The 14961-nt window shown below is 42.2% G+C and overlaps 1 protein-coding gene across 4 annotated transcripts in view; it reads right to left on the reverse strand.

Moving 5' to 3' along the window:
- Positions 1 to 368: 368 nt before the first annotated feature.
- The window catches only part of LOC124252963 (SMC5-SMC6 complex localization factor protein 2-like), a 72063-nt gene continuing 57470 nt past the window's right edge, over positions 369 to 14961 (reverse strand). For all 4 annotated transcript variants that reach the window (XM_046686686.1, XM_046686669.1, XM_046686677.1 and 1 more), the window contains 15 exons: positions 14747 to 14791; positions 13146 to 13206; positions 11479 to 11516; positions 10992 to 11154; positions 10017 to 10112; positions 8853 to 8996; positions 8265 to 8322; positions 7754 to 7876; positions 7118 to 7195; positions 5881 to 5959; positions 5048 to 5233; positions 4100 to 4228; positions 2950 to 3033; positions 2305 to 2373; positions 369 to 1646 (listed from right to left, as the gene is read on the reverse strand). In XM_046686686.1, coding sequence (XP_046542642.1) covers positions 1419 to 1646; positions 2305 to 2373; positions 2950 to 3033; positions 4100 to 4228; positions 5048 to 5233; positions 5881 to 5959; positions 7118 to 7195; positions 7754 to 7876; positions 8265 to 8322; positions 8853 to 8996; positions 10017 to 10112; positions 10992 to 11154; positions 11479 to 11516; positions 13146 to 13206; positions 14747 to 14791 — 1581 coding nt within the window. In that variant the 3' untranslated portion in view covers positions 369 to 1418. The remainder of the gene's footprint in view (positions 1647 to 2304; positions 2374 to 2949; positions 3034 to 4099; positions 4229 to 5047; positions 5234 to 5880; positions 5960 to 7117; positions 7196 to 7753; positions 7877 to 8264; positions 8323 to 8852; positions 8997 to 10016; positions 10113 to 10991; positions 11155 to 11478; positions 11517 to 13145; positions 13207 to 14746; positions 14792 to 14961) is intronic.

Consider the following 14961-nt stretch of genomic DNA (forward strand, 5'->3'; position numbering starts at 1 on the left):
ATTCAGTCAAAAGTATAGTCTTTTTTGTTTAAATGTATTTTCTGAGACAACTTCATAGCTTAGCCTAACATCTATTCAAATCCAACGTCCGTTTCAAAACATTGTTCCATGTGGGAGTACAAAAGTGAACAGACATTTAGCATGGTAATAATAAACGACAAACTCAGACAGCACCTGACAGGATCTCATGAATAATGGCAACCTCTCACACCACAAGCTTCTCAGGCTGGTATCTTCTTCTCACATCGCATGAGCAGTTTCACCATGCTCGACAGACCCCTTGTGACTTGTGTTATCCCATGGTGAGGTGTTGATCATTTCAAGCATGGTTCATGGTGTGTAGGTAGTCACACATTCAACATACTGACTTGGGTTCAAAACATTTATTCATTCTCACTTCAAAATATTCATTCATCCTTTCATCTGAAGCAATCATAATTTTTCCACATAAACCAAAATGCTTGACTTGAGACAATATGCAAGAAGCCATTTTCAGGGAATACATTCCTGTTAAATCGGATTTCTTTCAAGTGACACTCAATTAACTAAATTCCAAGGAAATGTTTGGTAAGGAGTAATGTCTGTTTGTAAACATCAAGCCAGTCCCGGAAGGAATGTTGGGTTTCCTGTATGTGATTATTCTTCTGTTCAATGCTGAGAAACTATGGTAACAATACGAAGGCACTCAGAAATGACAAGCAGATGAGTCAAGAAGCAGAAAGTCCCCCATATCTGTCTGTCAACACGTTTTAAACCTGACACCTATAATTCCAGGTTACTTTACACTTTAACCATACATAGAAACTCAGCACGAATCTTTCATAACCATTCTATAAATACATTCTCAAGCACATTTAAACATGTGCTGACATTTCATCAAAGTTGAAACCAAGCAGAACAACAAACCCACATCCAGCCACATACTGAGACTCAGTCCATTCATTGCTGACATTATATCAGGCCTCTGACTTCCAATGGCAACAGACATCCAGTCACACAACACACTTGTATACTCTCTCAGTAATGGCTGCCATCAAACAATGTCAAGCTCTGGAAGGCTCTCATCCCCTGAAGAAATCTCAATGTCCTCACATTCCTTCTGCCCAATGTCTGTGAGTACGACCCTCACCTCACTCTCCACCTTGATGTGTTGGTGTCCTACAGGATCGCTGACAACAAGGGCGTGGTTGTTCCGATTCATCTCCGACCCTGGCAGCGTAGCCTCAAGACTGGATTTATCCCCATCCACAAGATGGGAACCATCACCATCCCCAATGTTTAATGTTGAATCTTTATGTTTTGATCCTGACTCTTCACTCTTCAGCTTCATGTCTCCAGACTCCATTGTATCCCCACAACCTATTGAGTTCACTGTGTTTGGTTTGCCAGAACTTTCCATAGAAGAAACAATACCATCACTAGGCACAACTGTACATTGATACTTCCTGAAACTTTGAGTCACTGTCGACGCAGGGGTCTGTTTCCATGGGAACAGATATGTCATCTGGTTTGTCAGAAGGTTCTGCTTCAGGGACCTCTTCGTCCTCCTCATCCTCCTCCGAGTCCTGATCCGATGACCCCGTCTCCAGTCTCTGGACTTGCATCTTCTCCGGAGACTTCTGTTTGGTCCATGCAAACAGGCTCCTCTGGAATCAGAAATAAATTAATTATCTTCCAATCCCAGCTTCCACAAGAGATATCACTCTAGGGGAGATGAAGCAGCACATCCATGCGTCTACATATAGTGACACTGATGTACCCTGCTGTAGTTTCAAATGAATACCTCACTTTTACACAGTAATTATTTAGGTTAGAACATATTTCAATGAGTTGGTATGACCTGAATGATTATCAAACCATTGACTCTCCCCTCTTGTGGTCAGACGCTCTAGCCACCACACCAATGCAATTGGGGCATGATTACATGATCAACCAAGTACCACTTTTCGAGCATGCAATCCTTATAAGTCATATTTTGTATGTGTATGATATTTCACAGACGATCCTGATTATGGCTATGCTAAGAGAATGAAAATTAATACCATATTGTTTACAAATCTGTAGTCAATGTTCCAATGACACAACAATGACAGCCATCCTGTACCATGTGGTACTAATGTACGCTTGTTTGTTATTTAAGGCTGCATAAAGACTATTCTTCCCTAAGTCTGTGGACTGTCCAGTGATTGAGCAACAGGCCCCAACAACAAAATACGACACCCAATCAACCCAGTCACTCAGCTGGACCACCTGATCACATTTCCCAAGGCGAAGCCCTGTGACTGGACACCTCACAAGACTGACCTGTTTGCTGGAGGTTGCCTGTAGAGTGACCGTCCACTTGCTGGAGATCCTCACCATCAAGTCTTTCACCTGACATAAAAACAGCTGGGGTTAGTGAGTGAGTTGGGTCAAACATTGACTTGAAATGTGCACGTTGTACTGGATCATGTCAGGGTGTGTGGGAGAATCTTATACAATCTAATGTTAGGCAAAATACGCTCTCAGGTTGTCATGTATACAAAAAAACCATGCACAGCAGAAACTGTAGAAGTACAAAAGCTACAATACCAAGACAAACCACTCCAATGACCTTGAGGAACCCCTGATTCTTTCCTGTTACTATAGTAACCTGCCATGCAAGTGTTGGTTAGGGTAGTACATGTCCATCCTGCTGCTCAGTTTGACAGGGGGTCAAGTGTGTTACGCTTTACGCTATTTTAGGCGATATGTCAGCAACCTCACAAAAGCAGGGACACCGGTAATGGATTAATCTTGCATCGCACCCAGGACATCCGTGGCGAGGGAATGCTTTAGGCTACCCCTCTGTTCTCAACTGACAGGTGAAGAAATATTAACGTACAATCCTGGTGTGTCTGCTGAGGAAATAAGCTTTGTGTTATTTGTGTGTTGCGATCCCAGTAGCCTGTAAAGTGTCGTGTGACTCACCCGGGTGTGGTCAAGTCTGCGAACATTGTCCCGAACATCACTGGTGAGTGTACGGAGCTGTTCCATCAGGAGCTGAAGGTAATCCTGCAAAGGACAGGGTGAATGTGAAGTACTTCAGGTATTAAACTAGACAGACAGCGAGCTACAACAAACACCACTTTGAAGCACACTTTAAGAAATATGTGAAGTACTTCAGGTATTAAATAGACAGACAGCGAGCTACAACAAACACCACTTTGAAGCATACTTTAAGAAATATGTGAAGTACTTCAGGTATTAAATAGACAGACAGCGAGCTACAACAAACACCCACTTTGAAACACCAAATATGTGAAGCTTCACTTTAAATAGACAGACAGCGAGCTGTTTGAAGCACACTTTAAGAAATATGTGAAGTACTTCAGACAAATAGACAGACAGCTGAGCTACAACAAACACCACTTTGAAGCACACTTTAAAGAAATATGTGAAGTACTTCAGGGTATTAAATAGAAGACATGAGCTACAACAAACACCACTTTGGTAGCAAATTTAGACAAATATGTGAAGTACTTCAGGGTATTAAATAGACACCAGCTACAACAAACACCACTTTGAAGCACACTTTGAAAATATGGGATACTTCAAGTACTTCAGGTATTAAATAGACAGACAATGAGCTACAACAAACACCACTTTGAAGCATACTTTAAGAAATATGTGAAGTACTTCAGGTATTAAATAGACAGACAGCGAGCTACAACAAACACCACTTTGAAGCATACTTTAAGAAATATGTGAAGTACTTCAGGTATTAAATAGACAGACAGCGAGCTACAACAAACACCACTTTGAAGCACACTTTAAGAAATATGTGAAGTACTTCAGGTATTAAATAGACAGACAGCGAGCTACAACAAACACCACTTTGAAGCATACTTTAAGAAATATGTCAGGATCACAACCTATGCTACCCACAAGCAGCAGATGCTGACTTGTAAGGGACACGAGTCTGTACAGTCAGTTGCATCACCTCAGCCCTCTGGTCAACTATGTGCCTACTGCTAAATATCGTGGCTTGCTGGATACACGAATACCTGGCATACCTGGTACTCGTACATCAGGTACACGTGGCAGCATGTAAAGAAGACATCAAGACCTGGTCACTGACCTTCTCCTCTGAGTTGAGGGGTTCACTGCCCACCGCGATGTCCAGCAGGGCAACACCACTGGCCAGGGCATACAGGTCATCTGTCGCCAGCTCCCTCAAGGCAGGGAACAACACTGTCAGCTGGTTCAACTGTAACCAGAAACACACTAACATGACAAGAAACACTCTCATATCAGAAGAAACACATATAAGGATAAACTTGATAACTTCATGGAAGGTAGGATGGTTTGTTGGTTAACATCGCACTCAGCAATATTCCAGCTATATGGCGGCGGCCTGTAAATAATCGAGTAAACCAAGTCAGCGAGCCTGACCACCCGATATCATTAGTGGCCTCTTACGAAAAGCATGGGTTGCTGAAGAGAAATTCTAACCTAGATTTTCACATGTCTTACTTCACAGAGAAACACACTTCCATAAGGAACATGAGAAACACATACATGCGAAGAAACAAGCACATGAGAAATATGATGACTTTGCTACATGAAGGGAAACATTCTCTCATATGAGGAGACTTAGGCTGACATGAAGAGAAACTAGGCTAACATGTTTATAACCTCTGGACCAAAATCATAGTCATACCCAATGGCACTGTCAAACGCTTTCATCACGAGGGTCAACTAGTTGACTAAGGTTTCAAAAAATCAAAATAATGCACACACAATAGAAGTATTGTTAAATCAGCATAAAGTATTCACAAATCCCAGTGATTTGTCCTACAGCTTGCGTGCGGGTTGTTAGTCTCATGACAGGTGTTTGATTTTGTGGCCTGACATTTATAACCTGATTCAAGAACCCTGTCAGCAAATGTGCAGCCTGTGCTGCAACTAAAGAATGACAGTGGGTTATTAGGACATGGAGACTCTACCACACAAACACTCTTTACATAGTCCTTGCTTCCCTATACTTAACATCATACCAGCAATATCATGAATTGGTATATCTTGCCTTGAATGTAGCAAGCTGTTGGTGGGAGACAGCGGCCCCTGGCTGCAGCATCTTCACTAGGAGGAGGTAAGCCAGTCGCCGCTGTATGCTGCTGCCCCGCTTGCCGTGGGGGAAGAGTTGAGTCAGGTAGACGTGGTTGTGGTGGTGGGAGGTGATGCAGGACAGTTGCGTGCACAGCATCGGCATCTGCAGCACAACACAGACACAACTTTACAGGTGAGCCTGACAGGTGATGGTGGGGTACCTGTTTATACCTCATTTATCAGTATCAGTATTAACCCAGGTCTTGGTGTGAAAAGTGAACAATTTAAATACTTGGCTAACCACCATTCACAACACAAAGCATCGTGGTTGAGCGGATGAGTTTAAACATTATTATTACAACCATTGATGTTGAAGCTGCTCTTTTTCCAAGGTTCCATGTCCTTGGCAACTAGGAACTGACCAGCACCACTGAGTAGTGTCCAGCAAGTAGATGTATTTATGAACCCAAGGGTAAGCTATAGATCCCAACTGAGAGTCAAAACTGTCAGACACCAGTGTAGTGATTTGGTGGTTGGTTTAACACTGCACTCTGCAATATTCCAGCTATATGGGGGAGGTCTGTAAATAATCAAGTCTGGACCAGACAATCCAGTGATCAACAGCAGGAGCATCAATCTACACAATTGGGATACGATGACATGTGTCAACCAAGTCAGCTAGCCTGACCACCCGATCCCGTTAGTCGCCTCTTATGACAAGCATGGGTTACTGAAGATCGTTTCTAACCCGGGAAGAGTGAGAGATTACACCATGAGGGAAGGGTAGTGTTGGGGTGCATGCAGACCTACCGTGGCGTCCCAGTCTTGCTGTGTGTAGCAGGGCAGGATGGAGCTGACCAACACGCTGAACTCGTATAACAGTTTGTTGCTGAAACAGTCCATGAGCGTCATTTAACGCAGCAGCTGACAATATCCCAGCTTAGACAGTTTATCAATAACAACATTTTAATATACTACTACAGCATGTTATTGCATAAATCTTTATACCATTGTCAGTCGTCCATATTGTCCACAAACTGTGTCTACTATGGCACCTTCAACTGTGGCCTGTACTAACTGACTATGGCACCTTCACAAGCAGCATATCAAGCAACATCACAACTCTACTACTGTGGCCTGTACAAACTGTGTCTACTATGGCACCTTCAACTTCTGAACAGCGTAGCAAGCAATATCACAACTCTACTACTGTGGCCTGTAAAAACTGTGCCAGCCAAGCAAATGGTTGACAGTATAAGCACCACATCACATGACACTACAAGCCACGATCAGTGATGCCCCATTCCACAGTGTAAGCATGAGGACGGTCGTGAGGATATGTCAGGGATATGTCAGGGTATGTGCATTTAATATGACCATCTGTGCACTATTATCACTCTGTGAAACAGGGTCCAGGTCTCATAGTGTTACTAGTTACAGCAATACCATGACAAGAATGGGGTGAAGGGAGTTACTGTTGAAGCTGAAACACTAGTCAGGGGAGGTAACCCTGAGAAACTTCAATTGAATGTTTCATTCTTTATCACTAATAGCAATAAAACAAATTTAAACAACACACAAAATGTTTTGGGTCACATTATTCTGGAACAAAAACATTTTTAACAATGGCAGTATGGAAGGTTTCAATACTTATCTTTACTAAACACATATATCAGACTCTGTCCAACATATCTCTACACAACACAAGACTCCCCGCACATGTAGCTGCAGTTACATACGAGCTCTCTACTAAGGGAGATAACTCCCTTGGGCCTCCCATAAACTGCCATTGTACCTCATTGGTTTCTTCTGTATTCTGAACAGTGTTATTGTCCTTCATGTTACTGTCCTTCATGTTATTGTCCTTCCACACATACCTTGAACAAATGGTTTGAATTTGTGTATAAGAATCATTAAGATTTTGAAAAATTGGGTATGAAGATCAAATAATGAAAGGTTTGTGTATCTCTGTGTCTAGTGTTCTCCATGATAGCTGACAGCCACATTCTCACATGCTGCAGCTGAGGCTAAGTGCTGGAGTACTCACTTGTTGAACTCCTTGTCCAGAGCTGCCTTGGCTGTCATCAGCAGGATGGTGCTCAGCTGGGAGGCCGAGTACTGGGGCCTGCAACACAGTGAATCAGACAGAGAGTGAGACATATAGTGAGACAGATAGTGAGTGAGACAGACAGTGAGTGAGCGAGTGATTCAGTGTGTGAGACAGTGAGTGAATGACATAGTAAGTATAAGAGGGAAAGTGAATATGAGAGTGAGTGTGTAAGTGAGACAGTGAGTGACATTTAGTATAAGAGGGACAATGAGTGAGTGAGTAAGAGTGAGTGAGTGAGTGAGTCAGTCAGTCAGTGAGAGCGAGCAAGCGAGCTAGCGCTTCTATTATGTCAAAGTATATAAGCTGTAAATCGAAGGAAGCAGTACAGCTCACTGCCAGATCAGGAAGTTTACAGCTGATGCTTATGCCACACCAGCAACTATACAGCTTTTCATGAGGGAAAGGAGTATTTTTATTTGGTGTGTTCACTATATACGTAACTGACAACAGCAGGTCATCTTCGGGTGAAAGATACACGTCATGCTTCCCATGAAAACTGTAGCTTAATATCTGACCATCAGTATACCATGTGGACAATATGATGATTCTGTAAAACTATCTGTTTGCAGTTACCTCCCCTGAAGCGCAAAAGCCATTGTCTGAAGCACCTCCCGCAGGTTCTCCGAGTACGACCACACTGGAACATTGTTGTTGTCTGGGGCCAGGTTACTGTCATCTTCTGGGGTGACACAGGTCCTGGTGGGGGGAATCAGATTACATGGTGTCAGCAGTGAGTTCACAAGTTCTCATGCCACTTTATACACGATGTCACAGCTCGACACATAATCAGTCCTAGGTATCCTGTATGCCCAAGGGGGGCAACTTCATGCAGTGAACTGTAGTGCCGTAGATGTGAGGGCTATGTTATTATACTGAAGTCAATGTTAAGTATTTGAGAACAGATTTCAAGGTCAATTTTGCAGGTTTATATTATATTGAGTTTGACAAATGTGATTGCCAATCTAACTGGACTCCAAATGATAGTTGTCAAACTGTTTCACACAAATTAAATACCTTGAGACAAACATGCCAAGATTAACAGTAACAAACATCTTAACACAATTAATACAAGCAAGTGATTTACCTGATTTCTTCCTGTGAGAAAAAGTCGTGGTCCGGCAACAGGTCGGCTGAACAAGCACCTGCCAAACAAGTCCGTCACAGAGGTATTACGGTACTAAACACTGGAAATTACCCAGTACCATAGGCAACCCTTACACATATTTATGTCTATAAGTAAGTTGGAGCTACCACAAGTCCAACTCCCATGTTGCCATGTGTGAAAGATTTCTGGCCCTCCTAAACTTTATTTGTGCATTTGTTGTTTAACACCGCACTCAGCAATATCCCAGCTATATGGCCGCGGTCTGTAAATAATTGAGTCTGGACCAGACAATCCAGTGATCAACAGCATGAGCATTGATCTTGGCAATAGGGAAATGATGCAATGTGTCAACCAAGTCAGTGTGCCTGACGACCCGATCCTGTTAATCGCCTCTTATGACAGGCATGGGTTGCTGAAGACCTGGATCTTCACGGGTGGCCCTCCTGTAAAACATCTGCCCACAGTGTAGCATGCAAGCACCTGTTTCAAATGTTGATGCAGCATTGTTAGCATCATGATCCAAACTGTATAAAGGAGCAATCAAATTGTGAAAAGAAGAATTCTCACCAAAATTGACAAAGACTTTGAGGACATCGAGGGCAGCTGGCGCCCAGCTGTAACTGGTGTCCTCCTGACTGAGCTGGGTGTGGATGATGTCAAACAGGAGCTTCTTGCATCCCTGGATCACTTGGCTGCTCCTGTGTACTGACACTGCAAAATACAGGAAAGGGATTGCAAGGGCTACAGATTAACAAGGTTCCACTGACCTATATAACAGATGGCAAAGGGAGGTAATTCAGTTCACACTGACGTGCCTCCGACACCGCCCTGAGAAACAACAGATATCACTCAGGCTGTTGAATAAGGTGAGGAGTTGATAGTTGGTTTACACTGTTAGTTGTACCATAGTTGTATCATTACAACAATAATTACATAATCCAGTTCAACCAGTGATGGATCTGATCCCTATTGTTGTACTAAAAACAATATGGTATACTGGCACATGAACAAAAATATTTTTCAACTGAGGACCAACTACCTGTTTTGTGATATATTTCATTTCATGATTCATTGTTATAATTAGTTTATGGAAGACCATTTTTCATATTTTGTCTTTGGTTGAACAAGAAATAGCCAAACTTCTAAGATGCTTTGCTAAAAGATGAAAGGCGCTGACAGCCTATGTCCACAGGTCCCTTAAACAAGAGTCATCAGAAGATGGCACATCACCACCCCACCCCCACCCCTGACCCCACATATTTGAAAGAACAAATCATCCGACAGTTACTTAAAGTCCAACTTGATTTTTTTAGGCTAAGTCGGAGTCCAAATCATTTCCATTGAAACCAAGAAAAACAAAAATGACAAAAAATCTGTAAATAACAAAAGGCACCACTTCAAGATCTGTCTCATATATCTGCCAAGTTCTATTGGAAGATATTGAACGGTTTTCGAGTTGTGCTCCGGAAACGAGGCCCACCCCTCCTTTTTGAGACTAAGTCCGAATCGTTTCCATGGAAACCGAGAAAATGATAAATCACAAATATCTGTAAATAGCAAAAGACAACACCTTGGGTTTTGTTTGATATATCTACCAATATTTGTTGAAATATATATTAACGGTTTTTTAGTTGCTCCATAAACGAAATGATTACATGCCGGGGGGATAAAATACTAATGAAATAACAAGCACCGGATAAGTCCACAATACAGAGATGTGTCAACACTTACTTATGTAGAAGATCCACTGTAGTATCTCCTCCTGTCTTGTGATCTTGTGGAAGCAGATGGACAACATGTCTGTGGTCAGCAGGTCACAGAGGGCATCTGAGAACAGCAAAGACACATGTACAACACAGGGCATCTGAGAACAGCAGAGACAGGTACAACACAGGGCATCTGACAACAGCAGAGACACACGTACAACACAGGGCATCTGAGAACAGCAGAGACAAATTGACAACACAGGGCATCTGAGAACAGCAGAGACAAATTGACAACACAGGGCATCTGAGAACAGCAGAGACACATGGACAACACAGGGCATCTGAGAACAGCAGAGACAGGGGCATCTGACAACACAGGGCACAGGTACTGAGAACAGCAGAGACAAGTACAACACAGGGCATCTGAGAACAGCAGAGACACATGTACAACACAGGGCATCTGAGAACAGCAGAGACACATTTACAACACAGGGCATCTGAGAACAGCAGAGACACATGTACAACACAGGGCATCTGACAACAGCAGAGACAGGTACAACACAGGGCATCTGACAACAGCAGAGACACATGGACAACACAGGGCATCTGAGAACAGCAGAGACAGGTACAACACAGGGCATCTGACAACAGCAGAGACACACGTACAACACAGGGCATCTGACAACAGCAGAGACACATGGACAACACAGGGCATCTGAGAACAGCAGAGACACATGGACAACACAGGGCATCTGAGAACAGCAGAGACACATGGACAACACACATGATTGCTAAAATGATCAAAACATCATGCCATCAATGTCCAGTGACTGGCAACCTCAGCCGAACCAACAAATCAACTGAGTCTCATGAGGTTTCGTCATGGACTTTTTAACTTTATTCTTAATTTCAAACATGCCTTGGTGACAAAAGGACAGACCTCATGACCATTGAATCTTATGAGTTATACAACAATGCTTGGTGTAGTATCATCACTTACCTGGAGCGATGTTGGCCAGGTGTTTCTCCAGGAAGTTGTTGGAAGGAAGGAAGCCACATCGGCCCGGACTGAGAGCCTCACTGAACACACAAGGGAACGTACCAGGATGGAACACCAGGTCTCCGGGATGATGATCTTGGATGGTGCTCTCAGACACTTGGAACTGCACACACAAAGCAGAGAGGAATACTGTCTGGATCTATCAGGGCCAGATTAACTCCATACAAAGCAGAGAGGAATACTGCCTGGATCTATCAGGGCCAGATTAAGGCCAGACAAAGCAGAGAGGAATACTGCCTGGATCTATCAGGGCCAGATTAAGGCCAGACAAAGCAGTGGTTGTTATGATGAACAAATTTCCCAGTCTATTAATGCCAGATATAGCAGTGGTTGTCATGACGAGCAATGTCCAACCCTGCATCAATGTAGATGTCTATTCGAACCATTGGTCTCAGACAGTGTAAAAATAATCAACAAATCAACTCACATATTCCAACTTCTGCTGATGTTCAGGCAGCAAATCATCTATTGAAAGAAACCCAAAATTATTGAAGTTCAACAACATATAAACAAGTATCAGTCAAGTCTCAGCTTACAGCAAGTGGGGCCTGTCCGTTTGGACAAGCTGTATGTTTGAGTAAAATATGCAAACTGAATCACCATATTCCAATCTACTGTAAATCAATTTTTGCGTCACAACATTTTTGCGAGTGGCGACCAACAAGCGTTTTTGCGTCATGATATTGCGACTTGCCTCTCAAAGCTGTGATGAAAGATCAGTTAAGTCACTGGTATGCTGAAATGTGTCAGCGAACTTGAAAGACAATGACATCACCAAAGCTATTGATCTCCAGATAAATGTGATGAAACCTATCCACGCTGGTTGGATGGTGTCGGCCTATCAAATGGTCTCTAAAGACAAAGAATGTGTGTTGCGTTGTCAGATGACTATCAGATGTACTGATTGAGTAACTTTTGTTTGAGTATCCCTTGTTTGACATGTGACATGTGAGTACTAGTAATACTAGCAATCAGTCTTCCCCCAAGTTGTTTCATTGCTTAATTAATGTATTGTCTAGATCTGTGGTTTATTATATGAACACGTGAATAATGAGACACTTTGTTTGTTGATTGTTTATTGCGTTTGACCAGCAAATGTGTCATGATATTTTTGCGAGCTCAAGTCATTTGCAATTTTCGCAAAAATATCATGTTGGCAAAAATGTCATTATTTACAGGATTTGTGGCAACTTAAATGTCAACTCAACTCGTGTGAAACCTGCACAAAATGAGTGCAACACACGGACATGTACAGCTGTTGTGAGCTAATGCTACATCTGACACACCTCCAGCAGAATATGAAAATACTTGTAGAAACAATTTCCCATTGGTCTTACAGACAGCAGTATTCAACTGTTCTTGCCTATGTCTACACTGGGTTCTTACAACAGGCTTGGGTTACTGTTGGCTACTTCTGAATCATAGATCTACAAGGCACTGACAGATAGAACACACGATTGTAGGACAAAAACCCGGTGGACAAAAGCCCCCAAGGACAAAAGCCCCTTAGGACAAAAACCCATAAGGACAAAAAAAACAAATGAGGACCTTTGGACAAAAGCCCCAAACATGTTTTAACTACTGAGTGATTGACTTAAGTGACATGCTTTGATTGAATCAGTAATAGAGATTATCAGTGATAGGGATTAACAGGCTTCATTAATTAACTTAGTATTTCGATTGCAAACATTATTAAGGGTGAACCTTCAATATTGATGAGGATTAACTGACTTAATATTAGAGAATATTTAAAGTTTAATTAATCAACTTAGTATTTAGATATGAACACATTATTCAGTATTTCAACTCACTGTCATATTACAACTGGTATAAATATATGCTCCATAAACTAAGCAGGCAGTAGCATTCCAGCATGGAGATATTGAAGAATAATATGGGGGTAAGAGCACTGGAAAGTCACACATTCACTGTACTGGGAATGTACCCAGTTTATGCCTGTGCTCATTGGTGCTCATAATGTATGTGTGTGTGTTTGGCGTTCATGGTGGTGGTGGTGTTTGTCCTTCATGGTGGGGCTTTGTCCTAGGGGCTTTTGTCAACAGGGTTTTTTGTCCGCACACCAAACAGACATACCTTCAGAGTCCTCTGCTTCTGCCTCTGCTACCTTGATGAAACCACCCTGCCTAATGCCCTCCTGTAAACAAAGTGGGAAAAGTATTACTCCATTCTTTAGAAATGTCCCAGACATATAAATGGATGGGTGGATTGTTGTCTAATGCTGCATTCAGCAATTTATTCGAGCTGTAAATAATTGTGTCTGGACCAGACAATATCGAGCATCGATTGAGGTGAATGGGACACTAGGAAGGTTTTTCACACATTGTGAGGAATCAAAGCTAGGTCTTCAATAGTATGGACTACTGTTTTAACCACTGAGCTATCAGTGCCACCCCTTGTATGAGGGATTGTAAACATGCCCATAGCTGTATGTTAACGTCACATACAAGTTTCAAAGCTCACATCTACAACCAACACTACCACCAATTTAGATACATATTAAAAATGAAGTGGGCAGAATTAAGTACCTACTTATAGCTTATTCCCACAACTCCTGAGAATTCTAATGGACTTACAACATGGCTTCAACCACGGGTCTGACATTCCAAGCCAAACAGTCCATATACAGGTAGACAAATAGTCCTGTTCAAGCAATGAAATCTTAAACAATTTACATCTGTAACTGTAACCTAAATGTATCTGTGTTGAACCGGAAATAAGGAAGAATTCATATGATTTCTTCAATAACAGCGTCCCCCTATACACCGTCTGTATTATTGGCTTCAGATGAAGTGCTTCAGCTGCTTTAAGAGATCTTTATGTCAACCTAAATGATGAAATGTTAGCACAGTGTTCCAAAATAGGGAGGTTCTAGTGAGTGAGTGAGTTTAGTTTTACGCTGCACTCAGCAATATTCCAGCAATATGGCAGCGGTCTGTAAATGATCGAGTTTGGACCAGACAATCCAGTGATCAACAGCATGAGCATCGATCTGCGAATTGGGAACTGATGACATGTGTCAACCATGCCAGCGAGCCTGACCACCCGATCCCGTTAGTTGCCTCTTACGACAAGCATGAGTTACTGAAGACCAATATTCTAACCCGGACCTTCACGATTCAAATATTCTAACCCGGACCTTCACAAGTTAGAGGTTCTAGTAGTCCTTGATCATGAGGGGTATCTGAATCCAGGGACTATTACAGGTTCCGCTTATAGCATCAGGGCAATGACAGGTGCCCTTTGACATTCATGCTTCCAAATAAAGAACACTGTAGGTGGGAACCTGGATTCCAATACTACACCAGCTAACATTCAATATTCCAATCTGGCATGATGGAAAGTAGAAAACAAGTTAGAGAAGGGAAGTACACTCACTTCCAGAAGTGTGAGGACTAAATTGTAAATGTTGGGTTTTGAATCATTGTACAGGGACCAAATCATAATTGTTATGATTAAATAATAACTGTAGGAATTTACTCAAAATGGGTCATAAGGGTAAGTTTTAAATCATAAGGGTAGGGATTTAATTGTATTAAAGGTTGAGATTAAATAAATATAAGTAAGTATAAAATAAATAAAAGTAAGGATTAATTAAGAAGGTTAGGGATTAAATCATAAGGGTGAGGATTATTTCGAAGGGGAAGCTGACTGTAGCAGCCAACCCTGATATTCACCTTCAGTTGGTTCTGCATGAGGTGAAGTTCACGGTCTGCCTCCTCCTGTGGTGAAGATACACAAGCCATCATCATCCACATGTCCCATATACAGAAACACACAACCTTGACATGGAGCGAGACGTTTACATGGGGCTCACAAGGATAAGCAAGTGTTAATTAAGTTGACATACTGTACTCCATGTAATGATTGGACTTCCGAATTCAAGACTTCG

Source organism: Haliotis rubra, unplaced genomic scaffold (assembly GCF_003918875.1).
Source record: "Haliotis rubra isolate DU_JTF1 unplaced genomic scaffold, ASM391887v1 Scf114, whole genome shotgun sequence".
In the NCBI taxonomy this organism is placed as follows: domain Eukaryota; kingdom Metazoa; phylum Mollusca; class Gastropoda; order Lepetellida; family Haliotidae; genus Haliotis; species Haliotis rubra.